Source organism: Jaculus jaculus, chromosome 7 (assembly GCF_020740685.1).
Source record: "Jaculus jaculus isolate mJacJac1 chromosome 7, mJacJac1.mat.Y.cur, whole genome shotgun sequence".
In the NCBI taxonomy this organism is placed as follows: Eukaryota; Metazoa; Chordata; class Mammalia; order Rodentia; family Dipodidae; genus Jaculus; species Jaculus jaculus.
Genome location: NC_059108.1, coordinates 46,536,008 through 46,560,298, shown reverse-complemented (window position 1 = coordinate 46,560,298; position 24,291 = coordinate 46,536,008). Strand labels below are relative to the sequence as shown.

General features: G+C 34.6%; 1 protein-coding gene across 5 annotated transcripts in view; it reads left to right on the top strand.

Moving 5' to 3' along the window:
• The window catches only part of Grik2 (glutamate ionotropic receptor kainate type subunit 2), a 744,982-nt gene extending 720,915 nt beyond the window's left edge, over positions 1-24,067 (top strand). For 3 of the 5 annotated variants that reach the window (XM_004660601.2, XM_045155009.1, XM_045155007.1), the window contains 2 exons: positions 7,912-8,162; positions 22,367-24,067. In XM_004660601.2, the coding sequence (XP_004660658.1) occupies positions 7,912-8,162; positions 22,367-22,531 (416 nt within the window). In that variant the 3' untranslated portion in view covers positions 22,532-24,067. Of the gene's footprint in view, positions 1-7,911; positions 8,163-18,193; positions 18,281-20,061; positions 20,197-22,366 lie in introns of all 5 variants that reach the window. The other 2 variants (XM_045155010.1, XM_045155008.1) reach the window with 2 other exon arrangements.
• Positions 24,068-24,291: the final 224 nt, after the last annotated feature.

Sequence of the window (24,291 nt, the reverse complement as noted above, 5' to 3'; positions counted from 1 at the left end):
CATCTCATTACCTTTTCGGGTGGCTTCCAATCTCACTAATGCTGAACGTCCACCTTGATACCTCTGTGTGGTGCTATGGAGCTGGAGTTCTGATCAGCTGTGCCAAATGCAATGCCACTGGAAGCTGAATACTGAAAGTTTGTGGTTCTGATGGTTAGGAGATGGGAGAATGTAGAAAACCTCGAGTTGCTCACACAGTTCCTCCTCTATCCTTTTCAATAGCTCCTTAGTTTATGTGATCTGTCTTTTCTTCAGATTTCTTGACTTTACAAGGAGGTGATGAGTTTGGAAAGTCCCTTTGTTTGGTCTGCTGCTGCCATCACTTGGCATGCCCAGCAGTGCTGGTCAGGTGTGCAGATCACATGGATCAGTGGGCTGGAAGCACCTTAATGGGAATCTGGCTGTTTTCCTCCTTTCTGCTGAAACTTGGTCTCTCCTGCTTTTCTGCTGTATATAAGAATAATCTATATTCCTTCACTTTTCAAAAGAAAAGTGTATTTTGCTGTGGTTTTGCTCAAATCCCTCCCTGGCCAGTTTGGCATGGCTCCTATGCTGCTATCTTTTTCTATATATGGTCATCCAGTTTTTCCAATACTATTTGAAGAGGCTGTCTTTTCTCCCATTTACATTATTGGCAACTTTGTCAAAGATCAAGTAGCTGTAGTTAATTGACATAAGGTCTGGGTCTTCATTTGTGTTCCATTGGTCTATGTTTCTGCTTTTATTCAAGTACTAGGCTGTTCTTTTTTTTTTTTTTTTTCCCCACTTTGGCTTTGGAATATAGCTTTAGGTTGGGTATGTTGATACTGCCAGAGTTGGTTTTATTGTTAAGGATATGTTTATATATCCAAGGCCTTCTGCCATTCCATATGTATTTTGAGATCATTTTTTCAATGAGTGTAAAGAAGGACACTTACATTTTGGTTGGTATTGCATTAAGTTGGTATATTTCTTTTGGTAGACTTGCCATTTTTACAATATTATTTCTACCTATCCAGGAGCATTGGAAGTCTTTCCATCTTCTCAAGTCCTCCTCAATTTCTTTCTTGAGTTTTTTTTTTTTTTTTCATTATATAGGTCTTTCCCATTCTTGGTTAGTGTTATTCCAGTGTATTTAATTTTTTTGTTGTTGTTGTTGCTATTGAAAATGGGACAGACTCACTGATTTCTTTGTATACTTGTTCTTTACTGCTAGCAAAGCTACTGATTTTTGTGCATTGATTTTGTATCCTTCCAAATTGCTGAATGAATTTATCACCTTTAGAAGCTGTCAGATGGAGACTTTCTGGTCAGTTATATGTAGCATTAAGTCATCACAAATATGGCTAACTTGACTTCTTCCTTTCTAACTTTAATCCCTCTTACATCTTTCTTCTGTAATATTGCTCGGGCTAGGACTTCTAGTAGTATATTTAACAGCAGAGGTAAGAGTAGGCACCCTTGTCTTGTTCCTCATCTCAGCGGGAACTCCTTGAGTTTTTTCCCCATTAAGTATTATTTGGGTTTTAGTAGCTATGTATATAGCTTGTATTGTGTTGGATAGAACCCCTCCATGCCTATTCTTTCCAGTGTCTTGATCATGAAGTGGTGTTGTATTTTGCCAAAGACCTTCTCTGCATCAATGGAGATGATCATCTGGTTCTTATAGTTACATTTATTTATGTGGTGTATTATGTTGACTGATTTCTGTATGGTAAACCATCCTTGCATCCCTGGGATGAAGTATACTTGATCAAGATGTATAATGCTTTTGATGTTTGTTGAATTTTGTTTGCAAGGATTTTGTTCATGATCTTTGCATCTAAGTTCATTAGGGATGTAGACCTATAGCTTTCTCTCCTTGTTGCATTTTTATCTGGTTTTGGAATTAGGGTGATGCTAGCTTCATTAAAGGAGTCAGGGAGGATTCCCTGAACTCCAATTATGCAAAACAGTTTGAGAAAAATTGGTTTCAGTTCTTCAATGAAGTTTTAATGGAATTCAGCTGAGAAGCCATCTGTTCCTGTACTTTTCTTTTTCAGGAGGTTTTTGATTACCTTTTCAATCTTCATGGATATGATAGGTTTATTTAGGAGATTAATCTGTCCTGAGTTTAGTTTTGGAAGGTGGTATGTATCTAGGAATTCATTCATTTCTTCTAGATTATAAAATTTTGTGGAGTAGAAGTTCTGAAAGTATGCCCTGATGATTCTTCCAAATTTACTGATGTCTGTTATGATCTTTCCTTTTTCATCTCTTATCTTGTTTATACAAGACTTCTTTTATTTTCCTTTATCAAATTGGTCAGGGGTTTGCTGATCTTTATTTTTTCAAGGAACAAGCTCTCTGTTTTTAAATTTTTATTTATTTATTTATTTATTTATTTTTAGTTTTCAATTCATTAATTACTACTCTAGTCTTGATTATTTATTTCTGTCTGGAGCTCCTTGGTTTGTATTCTTCTTGTTTTTCCAAGGCCTTTAGGTAGACAGTCAGGTGATTGTTTAAGGATCTCTCTGACTATGTAAGGAAGACATTTAGGACTATGAATTTTTCTTTTATGACTGCTTTCATTGTGTCCCATAAGTTTTGGTATGTTGTGTTTTCATTATCATTCAATTCTAAAAATTTTACAATTTCTTTTTTGATTTCTTCTAGGACCTGTCATTGTTTAAAAATGTGTTGTTTAGTCACCAGCAGCTTGTGGAGTTCTTGATCTGTCTCTTGTTGATTTCTAGCTTTAAGCATTGTGATCTGACATGATGCAGGGAATAACTTCAGTTTTCCCAACTCTATGGTCAATTTGGCAGAAGCTTCTATGGGCTGCTGAGAAGAATGTGTATTCTGTAGGGTTGGATGCAAAGTTCTGTGAATATCTCTTAGAACTAGTTGATCTATGAGGTTGTTGAAAACTATTATTTCCCTGATGATTTTCTGCTTTAATGTTCTGTATATTGATGATAGTAGACTATTTAAGACTCTGACTATGATGATGTTGATGTTTATTTCTGTTTTATTGTCAAGTAATTTTTTTTATAAACCATGGTGCACCTGTGTTTGGCACGTATATTTTTATGATTGTGGTGTGCTCATGTTGGATCATTCCCTTGATGAGTAAGAAGTGGCCTTCCGGGCTGGAGAGATGGCTTAGTGGTTAAGCGCTTGCCTGTGAAGCCTAACAACCCCAGTTTGAGGCTCGATTCCCCAGGACCCACATTAGCCAGATGCACAAGGGGGCACACACATCTGGAGTTCATTTGCAGTGGCCAGAAGCCCTGGCATGCCCATTCTCTCTCTCTCTACCTATCTACCTCTCCCCCCCCCCCGTCACTCTCAATAAATAAAAATGAACAAAAGAAATTAAAAAAAAAAGAAGTGGCCTTCTTTGTCTTTTTTTGATTAATTTTCATTTGAAATTCATTTTATCAGATTTTAATATAGAACACTCACTTGTTTTTTTATTTTCATTTGCTGGGATTAAGACATTTTCCACCTTGTAACCCTGAGGAGGTGTCTATCTTTAGTGGTGAGGTGCTTTTCTTGAAGACAGCAGATAGAAGGGTCCTGTTTTTTGATCCACCATGGTAACTTGTGTCTTTTGATGGCTGACTCAAGTCAATTATCATTTAAGGTTATTACTGTGAGGTTTGAATTAATCCTTGCCATGATGTGTTTTATGGGGTTTGGTGCTTTTTTTGTTTTGTACTATTTTGAACCTGGTCTATTTTGGTTATTGTGATCTTGTTGTCTCCTGAGATTGGCTGTTTGAATGTTTTGTGTGGAATATTCTCTCAAGTATTCTGTGTGAGTTTGGTTTTGTGTCCATATAATCATACAAGTGACTTTTTTTCATGGAAAGTTTTCCTTTCACCATCTATTATGAAGGATACTTTTGCTGGGTAGAGTATCTTTGGTTGGAAGCCATAGTTTTATATACTTTTAAGTATTCCATTCTAGGCCCTTCTGTCTTTCTGTTTCCACTGAGAAATCTGATGTAATTCTGATGAGATTGCCTTTGTATGTTGTGAGTTGTTTCTCTCTTGCTGCTTTTTTGTTGTTGAGAGTTTTAACTATGATATGTCTCAGAGAGTTTCTTTTTTGGTCCCATCTGTTTGGTGTTCTGTGTACTTCTTATATCTCTATTGGACTATCTTGACAGATGTAGAAATTTTCTTCAATGATTTTGTTGAATATTTTCTCTATGCCTCTGGCCTAGATTTGTTTTCCTTCTAGTATACCCATGACCCTGAAGTTTGGTCAGTTTAGGGTATTCCACAATTGTATTCTGTTCACCTGATTTTTTTGAACTTAGCAACATTTTTGGCCTCCCAATCAATTTCTTCTGTTTTGTCTTCCAGGTAAGAGGTTCTGTCTTGTACATGAGTAATTCTGTTGGTCAGTAGTTCTAGAGAGGTTTTTAGAATTTCCACTTGATTTTTGTTTTCTGTTATGTTATTTTTCATTGTATCCATCTCTTTTTTGAGGTACAATTTAAATTTGAGTTCTGATTCTCTTGATGCATCCTGGATTTCTTTCTTGCATTTGATCAAGTCTTTATTAAGGTTAATCAACCAGTTGTGGAGATCTTACATTTACTAACTCACCGTCAGTTTATTCATATCTCTTTGGCAGGTTCTACCATCAAGTTAAGCCTACTGTCAAAAGCTGAATGCTCTAGGAAACAATTCTCTTCAATTTCATTCACATGGTTGTTGGGTCTTTGATGATTTGCTTCCGGTTCAGCAATTCTTTTGATCAGGATCTGATTGGTTGTTGGGCTTTCATTTTCAGAATGAATTTCTGTTGATTTCTCTATGATTTCTTTGGAGGCTTCCATTATTGTACTAGGCACCATTGGTGGAGGTACCTCTGCATTCTGACCTCTGTTGGCTTTTTTGCATCATTTTCTACCCATTTTAGGGAGACTCTTTATTTTATTGAGGAAGCAAGTTTTTTGTCCTTTGGCCTGAGCACCCTCTGGCTCAGTTGAACAGGAATGTCAGTACCCATTGGCCAGTCAGAATACCAAAGCAAAAGGACTGATTCCACAGCTCACTTAGGGAGCCAACCTGCCCAAGCAAGGCACAATGGGACCTATTAGGACCAGGGAACTAGCAGGAGAGGGAAGAGCCAAGAAACAGGGATCTGGCCTACTCACTCCATATACCTGCACCCACCCACACTGTATCCAGGCAGGGATCCCAGACCAGGGCACTGGAAGGACTTGGGAGATGAGACACCACTTTCAATCCTCCAATACATCACAAGCAGATAATGAGAGAAAGGTTTTTATTTTGTCTTGTAGTCTTGAAGGGAAATTTCATGATGCCACAGGAATGAATGCATTGCTTGAACAGATGCTGGACATCACCTTTGCACAGTAGGTGGAAAACTGTAGTAAAAGAGTGAACCAAGATATCACTGACAAAATGGGAGCTAGATGACTTCCACGTCTGTCCCTAGTATCACACCTCCTCAGACAAGCCTCCACCTCCCAAATTGCCACCATTTGAGGACAAAACCTTCAAAATTCTTGAGATTATGAGTGATTTCTGATTCTAACCACCACAAAGACATACAAAAACATGACCAGACCAATGCAAAACTAAAACCCAGCAGTGAAAACTTCAAATCTAGAAGTTCCATGTCTGGTCGTGGACTTTCAGTGTCATAATCCAAGCTCTATCAGGATTTGTAGCAATGCCACCTGTATCATTTAGAGTATTTTTCACTATGAATCTGTAGCTTTTGTTGCCAGACATACTATGGTCTGGCATCTCTAGCATCCTAATATGTCCACTGGGAATTATAAGTCTCACTCATAGCTCCACACCAGTCATCTCAAGACCTGTTTTTTCAGGGACTCTGACCATCTTCTACATTGTATAGCCTCAGTGCTCTCTGGAACTGTGAATAATGACCAATGAACCCCATTCCCTTGCATCTTTCATGACTCCATATCAGTAACATGTAGGCAACGCAACCAAGTTCTTTTGCTAGCTCGGAATGTAGCTTTGCAAATTTTAACTAAAGCTGGATAGGCTTTCTATGCCTTTCAGGCTAACCTTGGTGAAACATAGCCCTAGGCATTTGTGTCTGAGAAGGAAAACCATTTTCTTTATTCTTTCTGTTTCTCTAATGCATTGTAATTCTCACATGTTGGAACCTTCAATAGCCAGGATTTTGCCTTCAGGGGACCTTTTTCATTGTCCCAGTGTAGTGCAGGAGATTTCTGGTGTTTTTTGTTTAGTTTTGTATTGTTCTTCTTTTTAATACTGCTGATTTAGCAATTGCAACTGCTCCTTAACATAAGTCTGATTGCTCTCTTGTCTTAATATTTCCTAAAAAAGACACAAATTGGTTTATTGCTTTTTAATTCAGAATCAAACAAGTTCACAAGAATCAGGCAGAATGCAACCAGATTATATTTCAGTTTATAATGTTAACTGCCTGTAACCCAGTTTCTGAGAACCCTTATTCCATTTTGAAGCATCATAAGCCCACCCTTCATTTGTCCAATTTTCTCTTAATATTCTGCTTTTCCAACAGAATGTCCCATTAACTCATCACAGTTTTCAAAGTTTCAACATCTTCTAAATCCATCTAACAAACCAGTACCAAAGGTCATTAAACCACAGGGTCAAGTTTACCACAAAAATAACCCCACTTCTTGGTACCAGTTTTCTGTATTGGTTACTTTCTTATGCTGTGACCCAACAGCTGACAATAATTAACTTACGAAAGGAAGGGCTTGCCCCTCACACATATGTGAAGGCACAGGTAAAAACACAGCAGAATTGGCAAGATGAGCAAGAGTGTTGCTTCAAAAGTGAGTCTGTCAGGGCTGGAGAGATGGCAGTTAAGCACTTGCCTGTGAAGCCTAAAGACTCCAGTTCGAGGCTCGATTACCCAGGATCCACTTTAGCCAGATGCACAAGGGGGTGCACGCTTCTGGAGTTCATTTCAGTGGCTGGAGGCCCAGTGCGCCCATTCTCTCCCATTCTCTCCCATTCTGTCCCTCCCTCTCTCTCTCTTTGCCTCTTTCTCTCTCTGTCTGTAGCTCTCAAATAAATAAACAAGAATAAACAATTTTTTTTTTTAAAGTGAGCCTGTCAATCAGCACCAGGGTCATGGGGACATAAGCAGAGGGTACTCAAAACCCACCAAAGGAGAAATCCAGAACCTGCTGACAGTACAACACTAAAGTGGACTTAACACATGCTCTCCACAGCTCACAGAATTTTGTGGGAGAGGAAGTAGAAAGAAGCCATAGACTAAAAGGCAATGTCCAGACACACTACCCATCCCCTTTAAATGACTGTCTGATATGCTCACATCTCATAACCCACAAACCTAGGGGTAATACCAGCAATAACACTGAGAAGTGCTGTTAGCGAATGGGGGCAGGGAGGACAGGAAGGATGGTACTAACATATGATGTATCCATGCAACTTTTTATTTAATAAAAAAAAGAAGGGAGCTGGGCATGGTGGCACATGCCTTTAATCCCAGCACTCACGAGGCAGAGGTATGAGGATTGCCATGAGTTCAAGATTGAGATTATGAGAGATTTCTGATTCTAACCACCACAAAGACATAGATGACAGAGTTAATTACAGGTCAGCCTGGACCAGAGTGAGACCCTACCTTGAAAAACAAACAAAAAAAGAATTTCAGGATACATTTAGTAATCTCAAAACCCATACTTTTGAAGAAAAGCGTATTCATTAATAATCTAGAAAATAAAAAAAAAACTATCTGCTTCAGTTATTGTACTTCATTATATCTGTTTTTATTTTGCTTCATTTTCTGTATTGAAAACATATATCGGGATATTGCAGCAATTGGAAAGTCTGACACTGCTCATGCTAACCTTTAATTATAAAACCATATTTCTGTGAAATCATTTACACCCCCATTCTCTGTTCTCAGGTTCTCCATACCGAGATAAAATCACTATAGCAATCCTTCAGCTACAAGAGGAAGGAAAGCTGCACATGATGAAAGAAAAGTGGTGGAGGGGCAATGGTTGTCCAGAGGAGGAAAGCAAGGAGGCCAGTGCCCTGGGCGTGCAAAATATTGGTGGCATCTTCATTGTCCTGGCTGCTGGCTTGGTGCTCTCAGTTTTTGTGGCAGTGGGAGAGTTTTTATACAAATCCAAAAAAAATGCTCAATTGGAAAAGGTAAATGTTACTTTTTTGCAATTAAAGAAACTTAGTTTTGTTATTATTAAACATAAATGAAGATTTACTATATTTGCAACCATGGGGAGTGCTCAAAACTGTAAACTGTCTTATTCATTATATAATCAAAAACTATTTTTTTGTCAAATATTGTACCATTTTTCACAAAAAGTCTCATTATGATCATCATGGGTTTTAATATAAATGTAACATAGTTAATTGCTATCAGCTTCAGGGCAAGTAGCTCTCTCATTTTGAGGATGGAATACGATTGTTCTGTTGTTTGAAATTCATTGCCATTTGATCAGAGGATGGAAATATTTAATGAAGGAAGCAAAAATCAGAATTTGTATTACAAAAGAACACAATCTGAAGATTAAATAATGGTTCAAGAATACAGTACTAGTTAATAGTTGCAAGCTGGAGAGTAAGTAAAATTTTTTATTTGAATAAAATTACTCTTATAAAGTCACTAAAATATAATAACTGGGGCTTGGGAAAGGGGTTGGTGATTTAAAGCATGTGATTGCAAAGTCTGTGGGCTCCAGTTTAATTCCCCAGCCACCCACATACAGCCAGATGGGCCTGCACTTGCAACTGTGGAATTTCTTGACATCGCCATACATATGCGTGTATGCACGCGCGTGCACACACACACACACACACACACACACACACACACCACTCTAAAAATAGTCTTAGCTTAAATTATGAAAATTACTATAAATTTTATACATTAATGAATACATGCAAATAAAATTTTTGTTACCTCATATTTTTCTCAATGGGTCCTTCATTTCTGTCTTCTGAGTCTTTATTAAAAACATGTGTTCCCTTAAAAGTGTTGACATAAATATTTGTATTTTAATATATTTAGTCACTTATTTAAATGCTTTTGTATTCTACTTTTGAAAAATTTGTGTCTACTTATCATGTGTTTCTGGCTGTATGACCTTCATTTCTATGAGTAGGACCAAAAGATTTCTCAGGTAGTAATATCATCTTTTCTATGCAAATTTGTAACTCTAAATATGAAATAACTAGCATGCTTTCAGTTTTCCTGCACCTTATTTAGCTTTTTGTAAGTAATTATCTTTTATATTTTTAATAAAATTAAGCATTAATTTTATTACCTGTATAAGACTGAGGATATATTCTCTCTAGGTCTGTGAATTTTGATTGTTAGAAGCCAAGAGCAGAAAAATTTATTGAAAAATAATAACAGACATTAATACAAGTGAAATTCCTTCTGTTAATATTCTTTGAAATATTTATGTCCCAAATGAGTTTTGAAAACATATAAAAAACCTTTCTTCTGCTTTAATAATTCATGTTATGATTATCTGGAATCAGAAATTGGGATACAGCATATTTAAGCTTTTTCTTGACTATAGTACTTGGTACTTTTGAGTAAGTTTTTATAAATGACTATTTTAATAAACTCACTCTACCCTTGACTAATATAGCTAGATTTAAATTTAGAAAAATTTATAAATTTACACAATTTATTTCTTTACAACATTAAAGATGGCTGTTTCTAATAACATGGCTAACCCAAATAGCTCTTGTATTTGTGTGAATATTGGTCATACATCAGTGTACTTTTGGTAATATGATACTTCCTATGGTGTCAAAATAAGTTTTGAAAATAAATTCAAAGAAATTCCCAAAGAAAAGAAAGTTAAATTAATGGTTATTTTCAGTGTTTTGCCAATATGTGATGTTTAGTTACTTAATACTAAAATAAATCCAAATTTAGGCAATATTGGGTTCTACTGAAAAAATAATGAGATTCTATAGAGAATATATGTTAAGATATTCTATTAAGAATGCCAAATTCTTGGGCTGGTGATATGGCTTAGCGGTTAAGTGCTTGCCTGTGAAGCCTAAGGACCTCGGTTCAAGGCTCTATTCCCCAGGACCCACGTTAGCCAGATCCACAAGGGGGCACACGCGTCTGGAGTTTGTATGCAGTCGCTGTAGGCCCTGACTCACCCATTCTTTCTCTCTCTAAATGCCTCTTTCTCTCTGTCTGTCGCTCTCAAATACATAAATAAAACTGAACAAACTCTTTTAAAAAGAATGTCAAATTCCACATGTAGTAATTCTCTAAGTTATATCTTTACATTAAAGTAAATTAAATTGACAATATGTAGTATTCTACTGTTATTATCTTTATGTGTATTCTTCATTTGATTTATCTAGTCTGTGCCCCTAATTTTTACATCAATAATTTTTTTCAAATAAAAATAGTGTAGTGAATTAATCTTGAAAAATAAACCTATTTGATTATTATTACATGAGAAGATTGAGTTAAATTTTAAACCTCAGCAAACTGTGGACTTATGTGAGGTTTTAAAAATAAGGTCAAATAAGTTAGTATATAATTTTTAACTGAAACAGTTATAACATTGACAATAAACTGCGGATAAAGGAAATTGCAGCCATGTTCACCAGTACTTCCTCAGTCTCCACAGTTTGGATAATGAAACAGAATTTCTGTAACTGCAAGCGACCACTCTGGACCTGTTCCTGTACACTGTATCAGTTTTATCATTAAATCCTCCAATTTGAACTTTTTCTTTGAACATACTAAATTGCATTCCCTTTCCCAAGATCATAATTTTCATTTTGTTTGGAGGAAACCTTGTCCTTTTGGCAACCTTGAAAATTCCTACCAGTCACTTTAGTTTAGGTGAGTAAAACACTATTCTTAAATGGTCCACAACTTTCCAGTAATGACACAATATAATAACTTGAACATTGAGCATAGTTTTTATCTGCATGATTGAAATGGGTTTACATTTACTGTTGTACTGAAAAAGATGTGACCTATATGTCCTTATCTTCTAAAGTCAAAAAATTTGTAAAAGTATATTCTTATATTAAAATACATCCAACAGGGCTGGAGAGATGGCTTAGCGGTTAAGCACTTGCCTGTGAAGCCTAAGGACCCCGGTTCGAGGCTCGGTTCCCCAGGTCCCATGTTAGCCAGATGCACAAGGGGGCGCACGCGTCTGGAGTTCATTTGCAGAGGCTGGAAGCCCTGGCGCGCCCATTCTCTCTCTTTCCCTCTATCTGTCTTTCTCTCTGTGTCTGTCGCTCTCAAATAAATAAATAAAAAATGAACAAAAAATATTAAAAAAATAAATAAATAAAATACATCCAACATTAAACCTATCTCTTTCTCTGTGAGCTCTACATGCATCACCATTATTTCTTAGCACATTCTTGAATTCATAGTTGTCTCATTGTAGGGTGACTTTCTCCCAATTAGACATTTCTTTTATAAAGGACAAGAACTTTGACAATTTTCCTCTCCAGGATTTTAAACAATTTATGGTGCTATAATCTATCTATCTATCATCCATCTATCTATTTATCTATCTACCTATATATCTATGTATCATCTACATGTATATATATATATATATATGTAGTATCTCATATAATCTAATCCAATATAATTCAACCATGTTTGTGTCATATAAATTAATAACTAATTTGCTTTCAGCAATGCAAAATGACTATGTGTCTTTATAATTCAAGCTGATAGATTAATTATTGACTTATTGGTATTGATTCATCCTGTTAGTAGTGATAAATTAAGTCCATGGTCTCAATTTTTCGTGTTTCTTGAGGGAAAAAAAAAAATCTTCCAGGCAGGATAAAACAGCTGTTTGACAATATTTAATTTAATACAGTGAGGCACAAGATGTTTTTAGCATAAGATGTTTTTAGAATTTATCATGAAATATGTGTGATTACATGAAAAATTCACACTTTACTTACTTTTATCATGCACATATCACACCTATAGCCAAGAATATTTTCATTTCAAAATAAAAATAAATACTCATGATATTTTCCTGGTAAATATTTATTTATAAATGTGGCCTTGATGATTCATTTTCTGGAGATAAAGAAGAAAATGCCACTCTCAGTCCCAAATACTCACAAGTTTACTATTTGATTTGTCTTCATTACTTTTTACTCTTCTTCATTCAGTCTATGAAATTTTACTGTTCATAAAAAATGGGCCCTGTTTGCTATATTTAAGTGGGCTATTGTAAACCATGTAAACACAGCTTAGTAGAATATGAATTTTATAAAGTTTATGAATAAATAGGTGGTATATTTACATATCAAATCCCACAAAAATGATGATGAAAATATAACAGCAAATATCCTTTGAAAGTAGAAAATAGTCTTTTTAGATCTTACGTTGTAAAATGTAGATAGAAACCACCCTTTACAGCTGCAGCTTTTTCTTATATTTTCAATTTTTTGCTAGCAAAAACAAATTTAAGAATTTATTATTTCAAAATGAATACAAATTTAAACTGGAAGATTCTAAAGCTGCAACATGTGGGTTTCTAATACTGACAAAATAAAGTTAAATATTTTATGATAATCACCTTACAAGGTATAGTAATTTTCAAAATAATAGCTTTAATTAGCAATTAGTAAATAGTTTAATTATATTTTTTGTATATATATGTATATGTACATATATTTATTGTATGAACCTTTTGAGGCAAATATTATTTTTCTGTTTTTTAAAACATTTAATTTAAGCATTTGGAATTATATATGAAAGGATCTCTGTCTAAATAATTAACATGAACACTTCATAATTAATTTTCTATTTGTCTTACCTTTTTCTTGACTTTAACTGTCTTGTTTAGGTTTCTAGTCGCTACTGCATTGGAGTAAATAGTCCAAAAAACCGAGACAATGCTCAGTGTGTTTCAGTGTATAAAACTGTTGGAAAGTCCTCTCTCCTTAGGATAATTATGATAAAACAATTTGCTTGCCATATTGAATTTTGTTCTGTTAATTATGATAATATATTGGTTTTTAAAACATACAGTAACTTTATTGTTATTAGATTATTTATGACTTAATTGTAGTTTATTAGTGCATACATAAAGTCACTCACTTTTTGGCTATTTGAATAGATACACAAAATTGGGCTGGAGTGATGACTTAGCAATTAAGGCTTTGCCTGCAGAGGCAAAGGACCCAGGTTTGACTCCCTAAGACCCACATAAGCCAGATGCACAAGATGAAGCATGCATCTGGGATTCACTTGCAGTGTCTTTCTGCTTCTCTTTCTCTCTCATAAATAAACAAAAATAAAATTTTTTAAAATAAAATATATATACAAAATTCCATGTTATTTCGCTTTCCAGAAACAACAGTAACATAAATAATATAGTTTGATATTTGGAGAGATGGTTCAGCATTAAGGTGCTTGCCTGAGAAGCCCAAGGACCTATGTTTAATTCTGCAGTACCCACTGCCCAATAAGCCCAATGTACAAGGTGGCACATGCATCTGGAGTTCATTGGCTAGAGACACTGGTGTGCCCATTCTCTATCTCAAATAAATAAATAAAATAGTGAAAATATTTTTTCCATTATTTATAAATGAAAATTTATTTTTCATATACACATTGGTCTTATTATGGATTTTGATATGAATTATTGAGCTCCCTGACAAGTAAAATGAAAATCGATACTGAAAATATTCACTCTAGGATAACCTAAGCATAAAGCAAATACAGATAATGAGTGTTGAAGCTCATCAATGACCTTGCTTGTATACTGGAACTGTGTGACAAGTATACCACCCTGAAAACACATTCTATGGTTGATGTACACATTATCACTAGGATTCTTGATAGACCTGATTTCCAAGGCACATCTGTGTCAGTCAGGGATGTTATCACTATTACAGAACACTGGTCAATCTAACCATGACAGCTCTAAATATCCATAGTATTCCAGACAGCCAAAACAAAATTTTATGAAACTCAGAATGTTCTTTATGATTGTACAAAAAATACAGAAGATGGATCTAAATCCAAGGAATAGAAACACATATATTTTCAACTGTTCAGTTTGTAAAATTATAATTTGGAAGCAGAGTGGTTTAGATTATATTTTTAGAAGTCCTGAGTTTTGTCATGAGAAAAACATACTTGTAAAGTGGATAAATCTACACTTCATAGAAACCAAAGAATTGAAACTGATTGTGTTCCCATTCCTATATGCAAATTACTTCGAAAAATGTTAAAGAATTAGATTTCTTTTAAAGTTTTGTTTATGTTTATTTACTTATTGGAGAGTGACAGAGAAAGAGGCAGAGAGAGAGGGAGAGAATGGGCACATCAGGGCCTTCAGCCACTGCAAACAAACTCCAGATGTGTGTGCTCCTTTGTGCATCTGGCTAATGTGGGTTCTCGGGAATCAAGCCTCAAACCAGGGTCCTTAGGCTTCATAGGCAAGTGCTTAACACTAATCCATCTCTCTAGCCCAAGAATTAGTTTTAACAGAAATATTACTTCTAAAAGGGCCACATCTTAGACAAGGTACAGATTGTTAACAGTATTATAATTACCTGTGAAGTTTTCTTTCCAACAGTTAGATTTATATAGTGCAAAATATAGTCACTTTTTAATCAGCTACATTTGATATAGCAATTTAACTGCACTTAAATTTTCAAAAGGGAAGCACTCTATGTTGATTGCCAATAGAAAAGAGTTTATCTATAAAATATGACCTTTTTGAAGTTTAAAATTTATAAATAAATTTTGGACAAAATGTCTTCTCTTAATTTGCGTTTAGGCAGCTGTCTTTGGAAACAGTTTCTTTCAATTTCTACAATGTCATGTACAAGGACCAATAGATAACTACTAAAAAGATATTTTTATGTATATATAAAATGCACCAAAACAAGATGCCAATCTTTATTTTCTTTAATAATATTCCAAATCAGCTGAACTGTCCCCAAATCATTTGTTAGTGAAAACCTGCACTCTTTATGGCTGCAGGTGATGCTTTAAAATTAAAATTGTATTTTAGTAATAATTTATATTTTATTTGATAAGTGGCTTTAGAGATTTTTAATGTGTAGTACCGCTTTTAGGCACAAAACTACCAGGAAAATCCTAAAACACTATTGTCAGATGGGGATAATGGTATCTCATGGGTCACTTATGTTTCCTGTGATCACAGAGGCCACTGTGATATGGTTTAAAACTTCTCCTTATTATAGGAAATGGAACTGAAATGCTTAACTATGTCTCCTGGTGATTTTCCCCCTGATGTTGCATTGAGTACATTTGAAAATAAGTGTTTTGGATTAGATAGATAGATTGATGACTTTGGCCATTAACATTGTCTCTTTCACTACCAGCTTATTACAAATCAGGTTTGCTATTCAAAAGGTACAAGGGCCTAAGTCTATATTGTATAACCAACTTTAAAACTGTTTAATATTATGTTATATTAAGGATGATTAGGTAGAGTTATGAACATAAAAATGAAGTATTTGTGAGATCAGATATGAGATTCTGCCATCTGACATGCAAAGTGAGATCACCATGTTAAGTTAGATAATCTGGGCACAGAGAAAAAGGTATTGCATGATCTCACTCAAATGTGTATCTGAGAACATTTATCATATATACATTGGCAGTGTATATTGGCAGCTCTTAGAATCTGAAAGGAAAAGAGGAGTTATGGAAAAACAGGGAAATGTTGATTGTTCAAAATTATGTAACTGCTACATATTATTAAGATGTTTTGGTGTGATATTGCAGAGTAAGGTGTATATTAATAAGAATAGCTTACCTTCCAAAGGCTATAAGATTTTATCATAGAGAAGTAATAAATATTTGCTGAGATATATATTCTTTTTTAAAAGATTTATTTTTATTTAATTATGAGAGATAGAGAGAGAGAATGGGTACACCAAGGCCTCTAGCCACTACACTACAAAAAAGCTCCAGATGCATGAGCCACCTTGTACATCTGGCTTACATGGGACCTGGAGAATCGAACCTGGATCCTTAAGCTTCACAAGCAAGCACCTTAACCACTAAGCCCTCTCCAGCCCAAGATATATATTCTTAATCTGAATAAACATCACACAATGTGTATTTGTATGAACATATCATGTGCTACCCTATTTATGTGTACAAAATTTTTGGTATTAATCAATTAAAATTTTAAATTAAAACACATTGGTATAAATCAATTTTTCATGTACTTGACTTATAAAATCAGCCAATATTTTAATATACTTATTGTTATTCATAAATTTGAGATATTTTAACTGCTTTGTTTCAGTAAAAGAGCTTTCCTAGGATTAGGCATTAGTTATATAGATGTTACACTTTTCTTTGCAAAATTGTACTATTATTACTACCAGCAGAATGTGATGATTAACAGTTTCTTCTTAAATTGTATTTCACTCCTTTTCTGGATGAGACAGCATTGAAACCTCTCAGACCTCATCTATTGATTTCTCTCTAGCTTAAATAGAGGAAGCATAAAGGTCTGTAATGATGCTTCAGTTTTCTCTGTCCATTGTATTAGCAGAATGCAATATGAAATATTGGGTAAATGTTTATGCAAGTTTTCTGTATTTTAATGTCTGATGTATATCATAAAATAATCCAGATGCAAATATGACATGCTGGCTTAATACCCTAAGAAAAGTACATTTAAAAAAATTCATAACTTTTTCTGTATACTTTAGAATTCATTATGTTAAGAATAAAAATTGCTGATAGAATCAAGGTAAAATGATAAGCTGAAAATAAAATCATCAGTGAGGCAGGTTAATACCATAAAGCACTCATAAACTAGACTTCAGTAAATAAAATCTCCTGTCTTACCTCTGGTACTGTATATGTGTATAACCTTAGATACTTTTCAAGTTTTTGTTGCTTTTGCTTTAAAATTTCATCTATTCAGCAATAAGAACTCTGCAAGCCCTCTTGATGTAGTCCCTTCTGACTGCTGCAAGGGTTTCATAAATAGTCTCTTCAATATCATAGTTGAAGTCAAAGGGCATACTAACATCTAAGTTGCTAGGCTACTTTGGATGTGAGTACTTCAGCCAGTCACTTACCATCGCAGCTTCCCTCTTGAGTGGAGATATTCATTGCTCATCCATCCTCTGGTGTTAGGTAGCCGTTTGCCACTCTGTATTCTGTTGTTCACACTGGATGTTTGATCTTTTGAAAATGCTGTCAATTAAAGAAAGATGAATCAAAACTAAAATGTTAATAGACTATTTTATACAAAATTACATTTATCTTTCTTATCACATCAATATTTCACATTTAGTTATTTGATTTACTTATTAGTCTGACTCCACTGCACATAATTTATAATAGCAAATTACTATTAAAGTCATAAAGTAACTGGATTTGTAAAAGGATCTGTTAATTATCCATAATTAGTTACCACATAATTTAAGTAAAGACAGAAAAACAAACATTGTGCTTGGCATATGTAGCAAATATTAGAACACTGAGCAACAATGTCTGTTAGAAGACACTCAACAATTTCTATAGAAATTCAAATACTGCAGAAAAAGTGGTTACTAATTATTTTGAATGAAAACTGAATTAGTCTTTAGTTACTAGTTTACTATCTAGGAATAGGAGAGCAAAATCAAAATGTATCTTATTTCTAAACATCAATACTAATATAGACATGAAGGTAACACATATTTCATAAAATTCATATGTTCAGCATGAGTAATGAGCTAAAAGTGAAAGCTATCATACTGGTTATTTTTCTTCAGCTGCTGACTTTAACTTAAAAGAAAAATTTAAACATTAAGTATTTAGTGTAGGCTATGCTTATTACTAGATTCCAAATAGTATAATAACTCTTCACTTCTCCAAGGGCTGTCATGTCATGTATCATATCAATTAATCTATACATCAGAATACTAAGAGGTATTAAGTATCTCTGTAAAACCAATAATGGTACATTTTTTAAATCATTTATCTGTTGACTGTTTGATTTCTATTAACCAAATGCAACCTAAGCCTTCCATAAAAGCACATTATGAATTTCATATCAAGATGTCAAGGCTTTAACTATTTTCAAATATTGGAGTTGTCTAAATAACAGATTGCTTTATTCAATAAAGTGAGTGTTATTTGCTTATTTTAATGGAATTATACATGCTAACGGCTCAAAGATATAAATTTTCATTTTCAGGAATCTTCTATTTGGTTAGTGCCACCATACCATCCAGACACTGTTTAGTAAACTTTTGAAACTTACTAAAAGAGGTTTTTAATAATGGTTAGTATCCTTGTGCCTTTCTTTTTCCTTTGTGTAGTTTGTTGCCTTAATGTGGACAATCATTTTTACTGTTATTGTCACTCTAAGGAAATATTCATACTTAAGGACACAATGGTTGCATATCCACCCCCAAGGAGAATTGAATTTAAAGCAAGATAGATTCATGTCTTTCTCTGCTTTCCCTTTCTCTCTATCTCCCTCTCCATTCCTTACCCTTGTATTCTTTTTTTCTCCATCCTGTCACCTTCACTCCTTCCTGTCCTTCTTTTCTTTCATTCATTCCTCATTTTTCTGCTTCTTAATGCGAATCTGAGAAACTCATATTAACTGAGGTACACTTAAGACATTGCAAAGGCAAACTAAAAATAAATAAATACACTTCAAAATTCTAATCATATCCAAAGTAGGGATAACAGTCTGTTTCTGCTAAGTTCTGTGATGATAAAGCCTTATGTAAATGGCATAATAATTTGGAGGGGTTAGAGAACAGACAAAAATTATGGTCTCACAACACTCTGTGTAGTTTTAACTAGACACACTTACAGAGGTCAAGCTTGGGATTTTACATTCCAGAAATTTAGTGGAGAGAGAAGATTGGGGGGAGGGGTTGGAAAAGAGAAAGGGGAGACTGGAGATCAAGGAGGGAGAAAGAAGAATGGGGAGAGAGAAAAATATAAGAAATGAATAAAAAATATTCTAAAATCTAGCTCAAACCTAAAATGTATCAAAGTTTTAGTCAGTTCAAAATAGCCTCTAAATGAGAAAAGAACCAATTACTTCACAGTGACTTTATTATTAGTAACTAAAAGCAAATCTGTCTTTTCCTGGTAATATTACAATGGTAGTTCAAAAAAAAAATTGTAAATTTTGGGCTGGAGAGATGGCTTAGCAGTTAAGTGCTTGCCTGTGAAACCTTAGGATCCCAGTTTGAGGCTCAATTCCCTAGGACCCATGTAAGCTAGATGCAAGGTGGTGCATGTGTCTGGAGTTTGTTTGCAGTGGCTAGAGGTCCTGGTGTACCCATTCTCTGTCTCTATCTCTCTATTTTTTTCTCTCTCTCTCTCTGCCTTTTTCTCTCTCTGTCGCTCTCAAAAAAAATAAATACAAAAACTTGTAAATTTCAGCTTTATGCAGAGAGAAAATTATTTATGGGATTACACCATCTGGATCACATTGATTGATTAAATTTCCTTGACTGAAATTTGCATAATCTCATGCTTTGAAACATAGATGAAATGTAAACTGGTACACATGGGCTACATGTCTATACTTGTGATGTATTTTCTAAATTTATTAACATATTTAACTAGACTACTTAAAATTATGTGAGATGAAACTATTCTGGCATTTGCAGCAGAAATTTAGCTATTCTCTATATTAGCATTATAAATTTCACATTATATGGTATTACCTCAAGATGTTTCATAAGTGTCAGTGTATAACATGAAGTTTCAGGATAGCATACTAAATACTGAATAAAATCAGCATACAAGAAGAGAGTATGTGCTTATTTATGTTTTTTCCCATGAAAATAAACTGCTCAGCCTATTAACTAGAGACAAAATTAAGGTTTATAGTTTCTTCATTTTTGAAACTAATATAAACAAAAGATATGGAAGCTGAGATTTCAAAAGATGTTAGTTATTTGGGCACTCTGTATTAAATAAAGTTTTATTTGAAACAAATTATGGTTAGTCATATTCTATACAATTTGTGTGAATGGGATCAAGTTCTGACCTTGTTATATGTCTAATCAATTCCTCTATTAAATGTTTCAACAGAGAGCCAAGACTAAGTTACCTCAAGACAATATATCCCTCCCTCTTTTGGAGTCAGATTTTGCCATTGCTACCGTGTTGTCACCATCACCATCTTCATCATCATTGTCATCATATTCTTAATAAATCCATCTAATAGTAGGTATTAAGCAATGAGAAGTTCTGGGTCCATGTACTAACTGACAGGTGTCATGGAGATCCTTCCACTGAAATATATCATGAATTTCAAAACTGTATCATCTAACACATACTAAATAATACATGACAGTAATTCTGTAGTTAATGGAAATTTAATCATTCCCCATTAAAGTACTAATTAATTAATATTTATGCCTAATTCAATGCTATTAAAGAAATACTGAAGTTTTGCGTTGTGTTTTGCAAGGTTTTTAAACATGCAAAACACTTAAGTAAGGATTAAAATACTGACCAACATGCTAGAGTTAACTTGGCAGACAGTTAAAGAGCACATATGTATAGAAGTAATGAGAACTGGACCCCCACTCTTTGCCATTCAGAGAGGAAGATTGAAGACCTAGAGGCCAGACAGAAAAGCACAGTAATACTGAGGGAAGAAAATTAAATATAGTGAAATAAATAGAGCCATGGAAAGGGCTTTCTAAAGAAATCTGAGTTTTTCTGAGGGATATAGTTGGATAAAAGGACTTAACAATGAACCAGAGTGAGTAGTATCCAAAGAGATCAGCCACTAAGGTCCCTGCAGGGGATACATGAAGAAAAAGGACAGGACGAGGAAGAGAAAGATGAGTATGGTGAAGCAGGTGAGACCTCAGTCACTGAATTCATGATGGGAGAAAATGGGAGACATGGATTTGACTTGCTTCTTAGAAAACAAACTGCTATTACACAATGATGTTAAAACCAGCTCATGACTATAGGTGGAAGCCTTCATAAATCCAACAGCACAGACACAGGGTGAGGAAGAACACTAAGTAAATTGGTTAAAGGGCCAATCAAGGAATGTATATATCTGGCCATGGGTTAATGGACAGGTATCACAACCACAAAATTTCGTGTCTGCAGGTTTGACTGGACTTGTAGCATGAGTCACAAAAAGTCTCCGCCTACTCTTTGAATTACTTTGCTAACATTTTACTGATTGCAGTGTCTCAAAACATTATTCACAAATATATATTTTTTAAAAACTTCAGACATATCTATTGTTCAATTTTAGCCTGGATTATCTTGGAATCAGCCTAAGATGATAACTAACAAAGTAGCAAGAGCCACCTCAACAAACACATCTCCACATGTATATTTGATTAGATTTTCTTCATTGTGCTCCATCTCATTTTTTTAGAGCTGTGTAAATTTTCCATACATGTTCATGTTTGGTAGTTGTGTAAATTTTTGGTTCCTGAACAGAAGATCTTATGCCAGATCTCAGCTCATTTGAACTTCAACCTTAATATGTAGTTGGTTCATGGATATGATCTATGTACAACTAATACACATATATGTCAGTCAAGTGGTGAGAGAATAACAACATTTTATTTCACATATATGACTTTGATATGAATTTTCAGGAGCTGTTATAATGGCCCCTACATATACAAAACTTATCAATTGCAAATTTATCCATTGCCAATATCATGTCATAAATAAAAAAAAATTCTCATGATATAAATTAGTTACAACTCTTAGTTTTTAATGTGATAAAGACAAAGTTAGGACCACATTTGTTCACAGGTGTTTAACATGTTATAGTTTTCCATTTCATGATTAATTTGTATGCATTTTTAACGACCATCAATGTTTACTAGGTATAATAATCACAAAATATGTAATTAAATACCAGAAATTACTTTCATTTTATGTCTGTGAGTGCTCCTGTCATTGTTTGGAGATGTACAGAGAAGAATAAATGTTTAAAGAAAATGTGCATATTTCATCCTGTGACTGGAAAAGAAGCATAATCTTCTATTACTATTACTTAAAAACAATAACAGGTTGTTGGTACAGATATGTATGTTTGCATTTAAGTAGTTTCCTATCTAATCCATTTATCCATCATCAAAACTGTGATATTTTAGTTATATACATTGTGACTGGAAAGTTCACCTCATTATCATGTGGAGGAATTCTTTACCCTAGTCCACTTTGATGGAATTTTTAATTATCATGTGTTGTGGGTTAAAAGTGTAACTATTTGTTATGTTCATTATTATGGAGTATCCAAAAGTTTTCAAGGCTGCCATGTTGACAAACGTGCTGGGAATGGTTTCCGTAGTGTTTCTGGGCATCTCAGACTTTCCTGTTGTAATACTTATGTTTCTGTGTTCTGTAGAGGTCCTTCTGTAGTGCTGTGGTAGAAGAACTGAGGATGTCCCTGAAGTGCCAGCGCCGTCTAAAACATAAGCCACAGGCCCCAGTTATTGTGAAAACCGAAGAAGTCATCAACATGCACACATTTAACGACAGAAGGTTGCCAGGTAAAGAAACCATGGCATAAAGCTGGGTGGCCAAACACCCAAGCACAAACTGTCGTCTTTTTTTTTTTTTTTTCCCAAACAATTTAGCGAGAATGTTTCCTGTGGAAATATGCAACCTGTGCAAAATAAAATGAGTTACCTCATGCCGCTGTGTCTATGAACTAGAGACTCTGTGATCTGAGCAACTGCAGTGACCAGACTTGATTTAAAGCATCATGGACCAACCAAGTTACACGGGGTTACACTGTTTATCATGGGTTCCTCCCTTCTTCTGAGTGAATGTTACATACGAACTTTGTGGCAGGTTTCAAATGCAGTCCAGTGAGAAATTTCAGGTTCTTCTTTGAAGCCCAACTGCTGCCAAGAGATGGAATGTCAGTGTCCAACAGGGTAACAAATTAAAATGTTGGCAAGAAAAAAAAAATGCACGGAACCAGCCAAAACTGTAGTGTTACAAGATACAGTACAGATTCCTTATCATGCAGATAACGAAGGTGATGATGTTACTATCTCCCAATACTCAGTTTAATTATGTATTAATAGGCAACATATGTGTTATAGAATGTGAAAGAATGTTTTGCAAAACACATCTGAATTCCATATCAAGTGCAATATAAAGCAGATCATCATCAGTTATTTTAAAAATATTTTCTGCTGTGTAATGAATTGATAAAGATGTGGTAATTATCAAGGCAATAATGTGTTTTTTTTTTTTCCTCAAATTTCCCAAAGCAGGAAATTGAACAGGCAACCAAGTCAGATTCCTGCCTATCCTCCAGATGTCCTTTTCCCCATCCCCCACAAAACATATAAAAGTAACAGATGGTTCATTAGTCATGAGTTAAAGACATGCTGTTTTGCAATCATTGTCCTAAGTTATAAGAGGGCTCAGTATTGGTGATCATACAGAAGACTAAAGCTTTCTTTATGACACTCTGATATGTCAGTCAAAACCCTTGTTCTTGCTATAACTGAACTTGAATCCTGGGCAGATTTTGGTGATAAGAGAAATGGGACTTGTCATCCACAGAAAAGTTTTGCAGAGAACTGAAGCGGACTGCATTTATCAATAGTCACAACGTTAAATGAACAAAATTCTTGAGCAGTTTTTTTTTCAAAAAAATGTTCAGGTTTATTTGTGGAAATGCAAGATTTCTATGAAAATAGTTTTTGTATGGAAATTTTTGTAATACTTTTTATCAACAAACTAAGAACATGAGTTCCTGTCAGGGGTGTGATGTCAAGCATGAATGGTAGTGCGTGAGCACCACCAACGTTTGGTGAAAACTATTTTTATCCAGAAAAGGAATCATAGAAGAGAAATATTTTCACGTTAGATAATATTAAAGTAGGTGCACTACCACCACTGCTTACCATGCCACACCCCTGGGTTCCACGAGGCTGAAGACATGCTGTAATGACCAATTGTGTGTAAAATGGTAAAAAGACACAGATCTCTTGACAACATTGTGAAAACAGTTGAGTGCACACAGTTTGCTGTTTGAATCCAATGCACAAATTTAAAAGTCATTAAAATTATGTCCGTTTTACTCTCAGCTTTGGCTTTCATTTTCTCTTGCATGTATAAATGAGTGAAACATAGTTTTGCACAGGAAGTACACATCATGACCCTTCTAGGTCCCCAAGTTTGGCCATTTCCCACCTATATGCAGGAAGAAATAGGACAGCATGGAGAAGGAGGTATTCAGACCTAGGACATGTTGGATTGGAATCCACACACACACACACACACACACACATGCATTGTTTATACTTATGG